Source organism: Giraffa tippelskirchi, chromosome 3, assembly GCF_054371585.1.
Source record: "Giraffa tippelskirchi isolate mGirTip1 chromosome 3, T2T-mGirTip1v1.2.pri, whole genome shotgun sequence".
NCBI lineage: Eukaryota > Metazoa > Chordata > Mammalia > Artiodactyla > Giraffidae > Giraffa > Giraffa tippelskirchi.
The window spans coordinates 77496240-77511410 of record NC_137277.1 but is presented as its reverse complement, the minus strand read 5'-3'; the positions used below and the strand labels follow the sequence as shown (position 1 = coordinate 77511410).

The 15171-nt window shown below is 37.8% G+C and overlaps 2 protein-coding genes across 11 annotated transcripts in view; one reads left to right on the top strand and one right to left on the bottom strand.

Moving 5' to 3' along the window:
- ITGA4 (integrin subunit alpha 4) overlaps positions 1-1195 on the top strand; it is an 88906-nt gene extending 87711 nt beyond the window's left edge. Inside the window, exons 27-29 of one of the 2 annotated variants that reach the window (XM_081581024.1) lie at positions 52-171; positions 659-788; positions 884-1195. In XM_081581024.1, the coding sequence (XP_081437150.1) occupies positions 52-171; positions 659-757 (219 nt within the window). In that variant the 3' untranslated portion in view covers positions 758-788; positions 884-1195. Of the gene's footprint in view, positions 1-51; positions 172-658 lie in introns of both variants that reach the window. The other variant, XM_081581025.1, reaches the window with a different exon arrangement.
- Positions 594-15171, bottom strand: part of CERKL (CERK like autophagy regulator) — a 144990-nt gene continuing 130412 nt past the window's right edge. For 2 of the 9 annotated variants that reach the window (XM_081581030.1, XM_081581034.1), the window contains 3 exons: positions 4290-4468; positions 3439-3499; positions 594-691 (listed from right to left, as the gene is read on the bottom strand). In XM_081581030.1, the coding sequence (XP_081437156.1) occupies positions 602-691; positions 3439-3499; positions 4290-4468 (330 nt within the window). In that variant the 3' untranslated portion in view covers positions 594-601. Of the gene's footprint in view, positions 692-1776; positions 1971-2174; positions 2442-3438; positions 3500-4289; positions 4469-15171 lie in introns of those variants that run through there. The other 7 variants (XM_081581029.1, XM_081581032.1, XM_081581027.1 and 4 more) reach the window with 6 other exon arrangements.

Genomic DNA, 15171 nt, shown 5'->3' with positions numbered 1-15171 from the left:
TAGAGGCAAGGTTTTTAAATGGTGGTTCTTCCTTTTGGTTAATTTATGTAGGTTCTCCTCGAAGGACTACATCATCAAAGACCCAGACGCCATTTCACTATAATGATTATTTCAAGTAGCTTGCTACTTGGACTTATTTTACTTTTCTTCATTTCTTATGTTATGTGGAAGGTAAGCCTTTAATAATTACCAATGTTGAACCACTCAAAATTCCATTCTTGAGTTTTCTCAAAGCCAACTTGTGACTCCCACATTACTAGATTTAAGTATTTCAGTATGTTTAATGTTAACTTTAAATTCCTAAGTGGACTGATATTTAATAGTACTGATGACATATTTCTCTTAACTTCAGTACCAAAGTCTTTCTAGAAAAATATGTTTTCTTAAAGATAACTGATTTTCAATGAATATTCAATATAACAGAAGTTTTGAAAGACTTTCTAAAAAAGCATTTGGAAAGCACTGCACATTTATATGCTGAATTTCAATTTTGGAGCATATGCATGCAGCACTGAGAAACCCTATAGTAACAACAAAACAAGGCTGTTTAACCCAGTATCTCCCAAACTAGTTTTTACTGACTACAATTGTCATTGACTGTTTAGACATTTAATATGTTCATAACTATACAGCAGTGATTATATAATGTTGTTTTCAGGCTGGCTTCTTCAAAAGACAGTACAAATCTATCCTACAAGAAGAAAACAGAAGAGACAGTTGGAGTTACATTAACAGTAAAAGTGATAAAGATGACTGAAGACTTCTTTCAAGTTGACAGAACAGCTCAGGTTACAATATATTAAAAAAACTTTTAGACATTGTTTACAAGAAACCATGAATTATGCTCAGACTTCTTTTATGTACTTCTTTTAATAATGACCAGGTGACACATTATGTCTTCATCATTGCTTGGACTTTTCATCTGCATTTTTTTGGATATATTACAGCATTACCTTTGGACTTATTTTCTCTCAGAGGATCATCTTACAGCTCTTAAATGGATAGAAAAACACTAAAGCATCAACTTATTCAAGAGAAGTAATCCCTGTAAGGTATCTTGAAAGTGCATCCGAATTAAAATTATGTGGAGGAAGTAAACAACTCATCTGGAGAAGACTTGGACTTTCAGTATCATTCCTTTAAAAGAAATACTATTCACCACATGTGTTTGCTTTGGTAAAATTAATTCCACCCATAGGCAATGACTCATTCCTAATAGCTCTTTGAGAATTGTTTGGAATATATTCTCTAGAAATATTTAGCAGAATTTTTCAACAAGCTGTCACCAAATTTTCTAATGAATAGAAAAGAACCACTATCATTTTAAAGCAGATTATCTTTAAAGACACTGATTTGTAATCTATTTCCTATGAGCTTTGATCAGCAACCAGTCTATGAATATTATGGCCTGATGAGCAAACTTCAGACTGAACTTATACACTGGTTTGAGCTTAAAGGAGTGATTTCTGGATAATTATTGTTTATATAGCCATGTATTTTTTTCTTTCTGTACATATATATATATATATATATATAATTTTCTAAAAGAATATATTTTATATAGGTATAAATCCAATAAGTCTTTCTGTAACACAATTTTATCAAGGTAAAGGTACTGAAGAGTAAATTTTAAAAAATCCACCTTTAGTCAAATTTTTTGTTTATAAAAACAATACTTAGAATTCTAATTTATATTCTAAAACAGATTGAATGTTGCACTTTAGCTGATATTTGAAATATAAATACACTGATATATGTAAAATATGAAAACTGTACCTCACTAATTTTTTTAAAATCAGAGTCTTCCAAAGATGATATTGGGGACAAATATTTCATACAAATTAGATACTGTTTAAAATGTGGACTGTCAAAATTCAGCAAATAGATAAATTCTTGTTTGGATGTTATTCTTTTCTCCTCAACTGTAAGTATGAAATGTGCTTTCACCAGTACTATAAGGGCATTCTCTTCTGCATGGAAGTATAAAACAAAATTCACATATTTAACTGTAAGTTGAAAAATGTAGATTTAGCTTAGATAAAAATATGACATGAAAATTTCCATGTTTTAGTGATAAGTGAAATATTTTAGGTTTTTTGTTGATATTATCTTACATACTTTTATAATGAAGTAGTTTCTTTCTGGGTCTAAAATAATTTATCTTTAGATGCCTCTTTATCTGCAAATAGTCATTTTTTGTAATATTTATTCTTACATATGAACTAAATGCTGATAACTGCAGAACATAACTTCATCTGATTTGTTCGTACATCTAACTTGATATGGAGGTTGTGGCCAAATTTTCAAAATCTGTTGTGGGACGTAATAAGTTAGGGGCCAGTCTTTACTGTTATGGAAAAGGATTTCTTCATATGAGGTCCCTGCCAACAGCTGTCTTCCTCAGACTGCTTCATTTCTGTTATCTGTTCACATATTTGTGGCTGGAAAATGAGAAATGCACAGAAATCGGTGAAGGCATTTGAGCAGCGAGACCCAGTGAGCATGAAACCTCCTTAACTTGGTGTGTAACCAATAGAAATTAAAATTTTTAAAGTAGTTCTTTCAAGAAAATGTCTAGGCTCATTGGTAGAAAATCAAATCCAAATTTAGAATTGCTTTCTCAAGGATGATCCCTGAGGAAATTTAAATTTGGTTCTTTCCTACTAGAAATAACAGCATTTCAGGTAGCATTAAGTACAATGCAAACAACATGCTAGAATCGTCAGATAGCAGGACTTTCAGGAGCGAGAGGAACACAGCTCCCTACTGGGCCAGATTATGACTCCTTATGTATTTTGCATACTTTGTGTATAATGGACTTCAAACTCCGATCACTTTGAGTTTTCAACTTTCAGAGACCGTCACAAAATTGGTGCTATAACTTTAATCTATCTTTTTTGTTTTTGACAAGTAGTCTACATATTAGAGATTTTGAGGGAAAAAATAGTACTATTTCTGGTTATATGATTTCCTAAATGTGTAATTTTGAAATATACTCTTGCTGGAATACTTACCTCATCAGGATATCAGAACATTCTTACATGAACTCTGATCTGTTGGTACCAGGCTATCGAAATTTAACGTCAGAATTGATGGACTCAAATCCAGGAAGAAAGAATCCAAATTATTTCACTTTGGAATTAATCTAGGTTAAATATTGATATATCTTGTTTAAATTTCAAATACCGGAGATGTTTATTTTCCATTCCAATAAATACTCTCCAAAAACCAAAATTTCAGTTGTTTTGTATATATTTCATGTCTTATTTTTTTTAAGTCTAGAAGCTAATTTTAGTAACGTCAAAAATAGCAATTTTAATTTCTTTTCAAAATAGAGATTTTTTCCTTATTAAAATATCTAATTAAAATATAACATATCCTTCCTTTCATATTCAAATTCTAGTTTCCACATTCCTCTTATAAACAACTACATGTTACTTTGGAATCATTCATTTCTTCCATGCTGCTTCCATAAAGATTGATAAGTCTTGGGTGTACTCTGTAAAGAATATAATATACATAACTGATTATTTCATTAACCTATCATTTTGTTATTTTTCATACATAACACCTATTGAATGCAGTGCATACTACCAAATTCAAATCTAATAATAACCAATAAACATATATTCGTGGCAGAGCTGCCATCTAGAAAAAATGCAGGACCTGATAAATCAGTAGCACTAATTCCTGTAAAGCCCAGTAAATTGTGCCTGTAGAAAGCTTACATCTAGCAGGCTACTCAGGGAGCCCTGCACACTTCTACTCACGGAGTCATAATACTTACAGAAAATGAGTTTGCCTGTTTATAACCAGTTGCTCTTGCTAATAAATAATATGTAAAATTGTTCTTATGTTAAGTATGCTTTGGAAAGATGATAAAAGCAAACTGCTGAACACAAGTATTTGTTGTGGGTAAAAGGAAATTTTAAAAGTGGTTACAATTTTAAATTGTAACCATCTGCTATTCAAATGACTTCATGAGGTATAAGATCTTAATCTATTTTTAAAAATTCAAGTGGAATTTTCAGACATACATTATCTGCATAGTTTATGAAGAATGGTAATTTGGAATGCCAACATAGAGACTCATAACCAAAGAAAATGGTTGTACATAACTGGTGAATAAATACAAAGTTATACTTTTTATTAAAATTGTACATGTGTCTTTTTATGCATTCCTGATTTACTATCTAGCCAGCTGCCTGCTTTGATGTTATAAATGGAAACTGCCTTCTTGTAACTATTAGTTCCGTGTTTGACATATAAGGTGGTGAATAATTACTTACCTAACATGGACCTCTGATGCAACTTCCATTAAATCACCATCTACATTCCAAGGGAAACAGTTTCCTGAAGCAGTTTCACATGGTCCATGATCTTCCTCTGGATGGTGTCCACTGCGGTTACTCCTTGGGTGAACTTTTACTTCTTCAACAGTGTAAGTATCAACAAATGGAAAATTGAACTAAAAAAAAAAAATTAACACAAATAACCTTGGTACTTGCTTTATACCTAACTTTACTAAAGCAAATTAGTAAAGTTCACTGTGCTCTAACTTGCAATAAATATCACTGTTCATGCTGACATTTTTATAGCTTTTAAACTTATCAGTTCCGATTTCTTTGAAAGAAGCCTTTTCTGAAGCTTTGCAAGTTCATTCAGATCTAGCAACTGCGAAACTTATTTTCTTTCAAATAGTACATGTCTATGAAACTGTATACAATAATTTCTAATTAAAGAGTAAATATTTAATACTAGTCTATTTTTATAGAGGATTTATATAATCCACTGAATTGATTATTGTCAGTTAGTTTAGCTGATGTAAACAAAATCTAGAATAAGTTTCACATTTGGGATTTCATTATGAAAAGTTTAACTTATGAAGGTGGAAAGAGAAAGTAAGTCTGTCTAGTGTTATTTTTGCCAGTGTCTGCCTGCCTCACCCTCACTTTATTTATTTTTAATTTTTTTAAATTAGTTTATTTTCTATTTTTTGAATTTACAATATTGTTCCCCTTCCAGAACCCCCCTTCCCTTTCCCTCCCCGTCCCATCCCTCCGGGTCATCCCGGTGCACCAGCCCTGAGCACGCTGTATCATGCATTGAAACTGGACTGGCAATTTGCTTCACATATGATAATTTATATGCTTCCATGCCATTCTCCCATATCATCCCGCCCTCGCCCTCCCGCAGAGAGTCCATAATACTGTTCTATTTATCTGTGTCTGTTTTGATGTCTCCCATACAGAGTTATCTTTACCAATTAACTAAATATCATATATATGTGTTCAGTTCACTCAGTTCAGTTCAGTTCAGTCGCTCAGTCATGTTCGACTCTTTGCAACCCCATGAATCGCAGCACGCTGGGCCTCCATGTCCATCACCAACTCTTGGAGTTTACCCAAATCCATGTCCATCGACTTAGTGATGCCATCCTATCCTCTGTCGTCCCCTTCTCCTCCTGCCCCTAATCCTTCCCAGCATCAGGGTCTTTTCAAAGGAGTCAACTCTTCGCATGAGGTGGCCAAAGTATTGGTGTTTCAGCTTCAACATCAGTCCTTCCAATGAACACCCAGGACTGATCTCCTTTAGGATGGACTGGTTGGATCTCCTTGCAGTCCAAGGGACTCTCAAGAGTCTTCTCCAACACCACAATTCAAAAGCATCTATTCTTCGGCGCTCAGCTTTCTTCACTATCCAACTCTCACATCCATACATGACCACCGGAAAAACCATAGCCTTGACTAGACGGACCTTTGTTGGCAAAGTAATGTCTCTGCTTTTAAATAAGCTATCTAGGTTGGTCATAACCTTCCTTCCAAGAAGTAAGCGTCTTTTAATTTCATGGCTGCAATCACCATCAGCAGTGATTTTGGAGCCCAAAAAAAATAAAGTCTGACACTGTTTCCACTGTTTCCTCATCTATTTCCCAGGAAGTGGTGGGGCCAGATGCGATGATCATAGTTTTCTGAACGTTGAGCTTTAAGCCAACTTTTTCACTCTCCTCTTTCACTTTCATCAAGAGGCTCTTTAGTTCTTCTTCACTTTCTGCCATAAGTGTGGTGTCATCTGCATATCTGAGGTTATTGATAATTTTCCCAGGAATCTTGATTCCAGCTTGTGCTTCTTCCAGCCCAGCGTTTCTCATGATGTACTCTGCATATAAGTTAAATAAGCAGGGTGACAATATACAGCCTTGACGTACTCCTTTTCCTATTAGGAACCAGTCTGTTGTTCTATGTCCAGTTCTAACTGTTGCTTCCTAACCTGAATACAGGTTTCTCAAGAGACAGATCAGATGGTCTGGTATTCCCATCTCTTTCAGAATTTTCCACAGTTTATTGCAATCCACACAGTCAAAGGCTTTGGCGTAGTCAATAAAGCAGAAATAGATGTTTTTCTGGAACTCTCTTGCTTTTTCGATGATCCAGCGGATATTGGCAATTTGATCTAATTTATACTGTATTGGTGTTTTTCTTTCTGGCTTACTTCACTCTGTATAATAGGCTCCAGTTTCATCCACCTCATTAGAACTGATTCGAATGTATTCTTTTTAATGGCTGAGTAATATTCCATTGTGTATATGTACCACAGCTTCCTTATCCATTAATCTGCTGATGGGCATCTAGGCTGCTTCCATGTCCTGGCTATTATAAACAGTGCTGCGATGAATATTGGAGTACACGTGTCTCTTTCAATTCTGGTTTCCTCGGTGTGTATGCCCAGCAGTGGGATTGCTGGATCATATGGCAGTTCTATTTCCGGGTTCTTGAGGAATCTCCACACTGTTCTCCATAGTGACTGTACTAGTTTGCATTCCCACCAACAGTGTAAGAGGGTTCCTTTTTCTCCACACCCTCTCCAGCATTTATTGCTTGTAGTCTTTTGGATAGCAGCCATTATGACAGGCGTGAAATGGTACCTCATTGTGGTTTTGATTTGCATTTCTCTGATAATGAGTGATGTTGAGCATCTTTTCATGTGTTTATTAGCCATCTGTATGTCTTCTTTGGAGAAGTGTCTGTTTAGTTCTTTGGCCCACTTTTTGATTGGGTCGTTTATTTTTCTGGAATTGAGCTGCAGGAGTTGCTTGTATATTTTTGAGATTAATTGTTTTTCCATTGCTTCGTTTGCTATTTTCTCCCATTCTGAAGGCTGTCTTTTCACCTTGCTTATAGTTTCCTTTGTTGTGCAAAAGCTTTTAAGTTTAATTAGGTCCCATTTGTTTATTTTTGTTTTTATTTCCCTTACTCTGGGAGGTGGGTCATGGAGGATCCTGCTGTGGTTTATGTCGGAGAGTGTTTTGCCTATGTTTTCCTCTAGGAGTTTTATAGTTTCTGGTCTTACGTTTAGATCTTTAATCCATTTTGAGTTGATTTTTGTGTATGGTGTTAGAAAGTGTTCTAGTTTCATTCTTTTACAAGTGGTTGACCAGTTTTCCCAGCACCACTTGTTAAAGAGATTGTCTTTTCTCCATTGTATAGTCTTGCCTCCTTTGTCAAAGATAAGGTGTCCATAGGTGCGTGGATTTATCTCTGGGCTTTCTATTTTGTTCCATTGATCTATATTTCTGTCCTCGTGGCAGTACCATACTGTCTTGATGACTGTGGCTTTGTAGTAGAGCCTGAAGTCAGGCAGGTTGATTCCTCCAGTTCCATTCTTCTTTCTCAAGATTGCTTTGGCTATTCGAGGTTTTTTGTATTTCCATACAAATTGTGAAATTATTTGTTCTAGTTCTCTGAAGAATACCATTGGTAGCTTGATAGGGATTGCATTGAATCTATAGATTGCTTTGGGTAGTATACTCATTTTCAGTATATTGATTCTTCCGATCCATGAACACTGTATATTTCTCCATCTATTTGTGTCATGTTTGATTTCTTTCACCAGTGTTTTATAGTTTTCTATATATAGGTCTTTTGTTTCTTTAGGTAGATATATTCCTAAGTATTTCATTCTTTTCATTGCGATGGTGAATGGAATTTTTCCTTAATTTCTCTGTTTTCTCATTGTTAGTGTATAGGAAGGCAAGGGATTTCTGTGTGTTAATTTTATATCCTGCAACTTTACTATATTCGTTGATTAGCTCTAGTAATTTTCTGGTGGAGTCTTTAGGGTTTTCTATGTAGAGAATCATGTCATCTGCAAACAGTGACAGTTTTACTTCTTCTTTTCCAATCTGGATTCTTTTTATTTCTTTTTCTGCTCTGATTGCTGTGGCCAAAACTTCCAAAACTATGTTGAATAATAGTGGTGAGAGTGGGCACCCTTGTCTTGCTCCTGATTTTAGGGGAAATGCTTTCAGTTTTTCACCATTTAGGATAATGTTTGCTGTGGGTTTGTCATATATAGCTTTTATTATGTTGAGGTATGTTCCTTCTATTCCTGCTTTTTGGAGGGTTTTTTTTTTTTATCATAAATGGATGTTGAATTTTGTCAAAGGCTTTCTCTGTGTCTATTGAAATAATCATATGGTTTTTATTTTTCAATTTCTTTATGTGGTGTACTACATTGATTGATTTGTGGATATTGAAGAATCCTTGCATCCCTAGGATAAAGCCCACTTGGTCATGGTGTATGACCTTTTTAATATGTTGTTGGATTCTGTTTGCTAGGATTTTGTTAAGGACTTTTGCATCAATGCTCATCAGTGATATTGGCCTGCAGTTGTCTTTTTTTTGTAGCATCTTTGTCAGGTTTTGGTATTAGGGTGATGGTGGCCTCATAGAATGAGTTTGGAAGTTTACCTTCCTCTGCAATTTTCTGGAAGAGTTTGAGTAGGATAGGTGTTAGCTCATCTCTAAATTTCGGGTAGAATTCAGCTGTGAAACCATCTGGTCCTGGGCTTTTGTTTGCTGGAAGATTTCTGATTACAGTTTCAATTTCCGTGCTTGTGATGGGTCTGTTGATATTTTCTATTTCTTCCTGGCTCAGTTTTGGGAAGTTGTACTTTTCTAAGAATTTATCCATTTCTTCCAAGTTGTCTAATTTATTTGCATATAGCTGCTGATAATAGTCTTACGATCCTTTGTATTTCTATGTTGTCTGTTGTGATCTCTCCACTTTCATTTCTAATTTTGTTGATTTGATTCTTCTCCCTTTGTTTCTTGATGAGTCTGGCTAACGGCTTGTCAATTTTATATATCTTCTCAAAGAACCAGCTTTTGGCTTTGTTGATTTTTGCTATGGTCTCTTTTGTTTCTTTTGCATTTATTTCTGCCCTAATTTTTAAGATTTCTTTCCTTCTAATAACCCTAGGGTTCTTCATTTCTTCCTTTTCTAGTTGCTTTAGGTGTAGAGTTAGGTTATTTATTTGACTTTTTTCTTGTTTCTTGAGGTGAGCCTGTATTGCTGTGAAACTTCCCATTAGCACTGCTTTCACCATGTCCCATAGGTTTTGGGTTGTTGTGTTTTCATTTTCATTCGTTTCTATGCATATTTTGATTTCTTATGTGATTTGTTGGTCATTCAGCAGTGTGTTGTTCAGCCTCCATATGTTGGAGTTTTTAATTGTTTTTCTCCTGTAATTGACATCTAATCTTACTGCATTGTAATCAGACAAGACGCCTGGAATGACTTCAATTTTTTTGAATTTACCAAGACTAGATTTATGGCCCAGGATGTGATCTATTCTGGAGAAGGTTCCGTGTGCACTTGAGAAAAAGGTGAAATTCATTGTTTTGGGTGAAATGACCTATAGGTATCAATTAGGTCTAACTGGTCTCAGTTCAGTTCAGTCGCTCAGTCGTGTCCGACTCTCTGCAACCCCATGAATTGCAGCACGGCAGGCCTCTCTGTCCATCACCAATTCCCGGAGTCCACCCAAACCCATGTTCATCGAGTCGGTGATGCCATCCAACCATCTCATCCTCTGTCGTCCCCTTCTCCTCCTGCCCCCAATCCTACCCAGCATTAGGGTCTTTTCCAATGAGTCAACCCTTCGCATGAGGTGCCCAAAGTATTGGAGCTTCAGCTTCAACATCAGACCTTCCAATGAACACCCAGGATTGATCTCTTTTAGGATGGATTGATTGGATCTCCTTGCAGTTCAAGAAACTCTCAAGAGTCTTCTCCAACACCACAGTTCAAAAGCATCAATTCTGCGGCGCTCAGCTTTCTTCACCGTCCAACTCTCACATCCATACATGACCACTGGAAAAACCATAGTCTTGACTAGACGGACTTTTGTTGGCAAAGTAATGTCTCTGCTTTTAAACATGCTATCTAGGTTGGCCATAACCTTCCTTCCAAGTAGTAAGCGTCTTTTAATTTCATGGCTGCAGTCACCATCAGCAGTGATTCTGGAGCCCAAAAAAGTAAAGTCTGACACTGTTTCCACTGTTTCCCCATCTATTTCCCATGGAGTGATGGGACCAGATGCCATGATCTTTGTTTTCTGAACGTTGAGCTTTAAGTCAACTTTTTCACTCTCCTCCTTCACCTTCATCAAGAGGCTCTTTAGTTCTTCTTCACTTTCTGCCATAAGGGTGGTGTCATCCGCATATCTGAGGTTACTGATATTTCTCCCGGCAATCTTGATTCCAGCTTGTGTTTCTTCCAGCCCAGCGTTTCTCATGATGTACTCTGCATATAAGTTAAATAAGCAGGGTGACAATATACAGCCTTGACGTACTCCTTTTCCTATTTGGAACCAGTCTGTTGTTCCATGTCCAGTTCTGACTGTTGCTTCCTGACCTGCATACAGGTTTCTCAAGAGACAGGTCAGATGGTCTGGTATTCCCATTTCTTTCAGAATTTTCCACAGTTTATTGTGATCCACACAGTCAAAGGCTAAGTGGTCTACTCTATCATTTAAAGTTTGTGTTTCCTTGTTAATTTTCTGTTTAGTTGATCAGTCCATAGGTGTTAGTGGGGTATTCAAGTTTCCCACTATTATTGTGTTATTGTTAATTTCCCCTTTCATACTTGTTAGCATTTGCCTTACATATTGTGGTGCTCCTATGTTGGGTGCATCTATATTTATAATTGTTATATCTACTTCTTGGATTGATCCTTTGATCATTATGTAGTGTCCATCTTTGTCTCTTTTCACTGCCTTTGTTTTAAAAGTCTAATTTATCTGATATGAGTATTGCTACTCCTGCTTTCTTTTCGTCTCTATTTGCATGAAATATCTTTTTCCAGCCCTTCACTTTCAGTCTGTATGTGTCCCTTGTTTCGAGGTGGGTCTCTTGTAGCAACATATATAGGGGTCTTGTTTTTGTATCCATTCAGCCAGTCTTTGTCTTTTGGTTGGGGCATTCAACCCATTAACATTTAAGGTAATTATTGATAAGTATGATCCCGTTGCCATTTACTTTATTGTTTTGGGTTCAAGATTATACACCCTTTCTGTGTTTCCTGTCTAGAGAAGATCCTTTAGCGTTTGTTGGAGAGCTGGTTTGGTGGTGCTGAATTCTCTGAGCTTTTGCTTGTCTGTAAAGCTTTTGATTTCTCCTTCGTATTTGAATGAGATTCTTGCAGGATACAGTAATCTGGGCTGTAGATTATTTTCTTTCATCACTTTAAGTATGTCCTGCCCTTCCCTTCTGGCCTGAAGTGTTTCTATTGAAAGATCAGCTGTTACCCTTATGGGAATCCCCTTGTGTATTATTTGTTGTCTTTCCCTTGCTGCTTTTAATATTTGTTCTTTGTGTTTGATCTGTGCTAATTTGATTATTATGTGTCTTGGGGTATTTCATCTTCGGTTTATCCTGTTTGAGACTCTCTGGGTTTCTTGGACTTGGGTGATTATTTCCTTCCCCACTTTAGGGAAGCTTTCAACTGTTATCTCCTCGAGTATTTTCTCATGGTCTTTCTTTTTGTCTTCTTCTTCTGGGACTCCTATGATTCATATGTTGGTGCGTTTAACATTGTCCCAGAGGTCTCTGAGGTTGTCCTCATTTCTTTTAATTCTTTTTTCTTTTTTCCTCTCTGTTTCATTTATTTCTATCATTCTATCTTCTATCTCACTTATCCTGTCTTCTGCCTCCGTTATTCTACTGTTGGTTCCCTCCAGAGTGTTTTTGATCTCATTTATTGTATTATTCATTATATAATGACTCTTTTTTATTTCTTCTAAGTCCTTGTTAAACCTTTCTTGCATCTTTTCGATCCTTGTCTCCAGGTTATTTATCTGTAACTCCAATTTGTTTTCCAGATTTTGGATCATTTTCACTATCATTATTTGGAATTCTTCATCAGCTAGATTCCCTATCTCTTCCTCTTTTGTTTGATTTGGAGGGCATTTATCCTGTTCCTTTACCTTCTGGATATTTCTCTGCCTTTTCATCTTGTTTATATTGCTGTGCTTGGGGTGGCCTTTCTGTTTTCTGGCCGTTTGTGGTTCCTCTTTATTGTGGAGGTTCCTCGCTGTGGGTGGGGTTAGACAGGTGGCTTGTCAAGGTTTCCTGGTTGGGGAAGCTTGTGTCAGTGTTCTGGTGGGTGGAGCTTGATTTCTTCTCTCTGGAGTGCAATGAAGTGTCCAGTAATGAGTTTTGAGATGTCAATGGGTTTGGTGTTACTTTGAGCAGCCTGTGTGTTGAAGCTCAGGGCTATGTTCTTGTGTTGCTGGAGAATTTGTGTGGTATATCTTACCCTGGGACTTGTTGGCCCTTGTGTGGTGCTTGGTTTCAGTGTACGTATGGAGGCATTTGATGAGTTCCTATCGTTTAATGCTTCTTGGATTCAGGAGTTCTCTGGTGTTCTCAAGATTTGGACTTAAGTCTCCTGTCTCTGGTTTTCAGTCTTATTCTTACAGATGGAGAAGCCTCAAGGCTTCTCCATCTGTACAGCACTGATGATAAAACATCTAGGTTAATGATGAAAGGTTTCTCTGCAGTGAGGGACACCCAGAGAGGTTCACAAAGGTTACATGGAGAAGAGAAGAGGGAGGTGGGAGATAAAGGTGGCCAGGAGGAGAAGAGGGGAATAAAAAGGGTAGAGAGCAAGCTAGCCAGTAATCACTTCCCTATGTGCTCTCCACCGTCTGGATCTCTCAGAGATGTTCACGGAGTTACACAAGGAAGAGAAGAGGGAGGAAGGAGACAGAGGTAGCCAGGAGGAGAAAAGGGGAAATCAAAAGGGGAGAGAGATCCAGCCAGTAATCAGTTCTCCAAGTGTTCTCCCCAGCCCGGAACACACAAAGAGATTCACAGAGTTGGGTAGAGAAGAAAAGGGGGAATGGAGAAATGGAGGCGACTTGGTGGAGAAAAAGGAGAGTTAAAAGGGGAAGAGAGCAATCAAGCCAGTGATCTCATTCCCAAGTAAAAATGGGTGCTGAAGATTGGGTTCTTGAAGATACAAAGTTGATAACAAACACTAAAAAGAAAAGATTAAAAATCTAGAGTAGAGGTTAGGTTCTCAAAAATACTATATTAAAAAAGGAGAAAGAAAAGAAAAAGAAAAAAAGAAAAAAAACCCCACCAAAGTCACAAAAATTATAAAATATATATATATATGAAGTTTACTTTAAAAATAATGTCTTAAAAAAGAAAAAAATAAAAATAAAACTAGGGTCCTTTTTTTTTGCAAGATAATAGTAGGGTAAAAAAATGAAAATTGAAGGAGTAATGGGGGGACTTAAAAATAAAAATAAAATAAGAAAATAAAATGAAATTTAAAAATTAACAAAAAAATAATTTAAAAAATTCTAAAAATTAAAAAAATGATATTAGTAAAAATATATCTCGGACTTTCTCTGGAGCTGTTATGGACAGTGTGGGGTCAGTTCATTTTCAGATAGTTCCTTGGTCCAGCTTGTACTTCTCAAGGTCTATAGGCTCCTTCCTATGTAGTCGGTGCTAATTACAGGGTTTTAATCCATTGCATCTGTCACTTCCAAAGCGATTCCTTCTGTTTCTTTTAGCTTCTTCTGTTTGCTGGTCTCTTCAGTGTCTAGTTTCTGCCCTGACACAAGGGAGGCGGTGGTGGTCACTTTTTTTTTTTTAGTCTCACTTGTTCAGTCGTGCTGTGGGGAGGGAAGAACACTGCAAACAAATCTCACTGGCATGTGTTCACAATGTTTCGGCTACACTGGGTTTGCCCCGCTTATGGCATGTGTGCTTTCCCAGCCTACACTGATCAGGCTCTAGGTTGCACTGCCGGGAACTGTCTGAAGCGGCCCCTGGGGTTGCCTGTACTTCCCAGGTCTAAGCTGCTCAGGTTCTGGTTCCCGGATACTTCACAAAGGCGCAGACTTGGTTGAGCCTGGGTTTTGTGCCCTTCCCAGGTCCGAGCAGCTCCGGTGACCAGGTTTTTGGCTAGCGCAGTCGGGGGCTGCGTCTTTTTCCCTTCCCCCATCCCAGCTGCTCGATTTTCTAGGTGTACAACGGGAGCAGTTTCCCAGGTGTGCCATGCTCTCCCCCTGGGGAGCTGATCTCTGGCTGCGACCCTCTCGGCAGGTCTCGACCCTCCAGAGTCCCAAGCAGTCTTGGTTAGCAGAGAGATCTGTTTGCAGTTTGATATAGAATGCCTCTCTGGGGCCGCGATTCCACCCTTCCGGCTCTCGCTGCCCTCCCCTGCCTGTCTCCTGTTGGGGATGGGCCAGTCTGCAGCTGGTTTACTCTGCTCAGTCCTTTGTTCTGTGAGCGGGCCTGGTTAAGGCTTTTCACAGGAAAGCCATCCCACGGTCTAGGTTGCTGTCTCAATCTAGCTCCCTCAGATTGCCCGCAGGGCATTCAGGCTCAGTCCTAACCCAAAGCAATGCAGCCCGCCCCTCCCTGCCCAGCCCCCGCTTGCTAGTTGGGGATGTGCGTGTCTGGGCTGCGCACCTGCTGGGATTTGCTGTTAGGTACGTAAACCACGGGGTTTAATTATTTATTTATTTTTCCTCCTGGTTATTTTGCCCTCTGCGATTCCAAGGCTCGCCACAGACCCACCGGAGAGAGTGTTTCCTGGTGTTTGGAAACTTCTCTCTTTTTTAAGACTCCCTTCCCGGGACAGATCTCCATCCCTACCTCTTTTGTCTCTCTTTTTATCTTTTATATTTTGTCCTACCTCCTTTCGAAGACTATGATCTGCCTTTCTGTGTGTCTGATGTCCTCTGCCAGCATTCACAAGTTGTTTTGTGGAATTTGCTTGGAGTCTAAATGTTCTTTTGGTGAATTTGTGGGAGAGAAGGTCATCTCCCTGTCCTATTCCTCCGCCATCTTAGGACCGCCCCCTCAC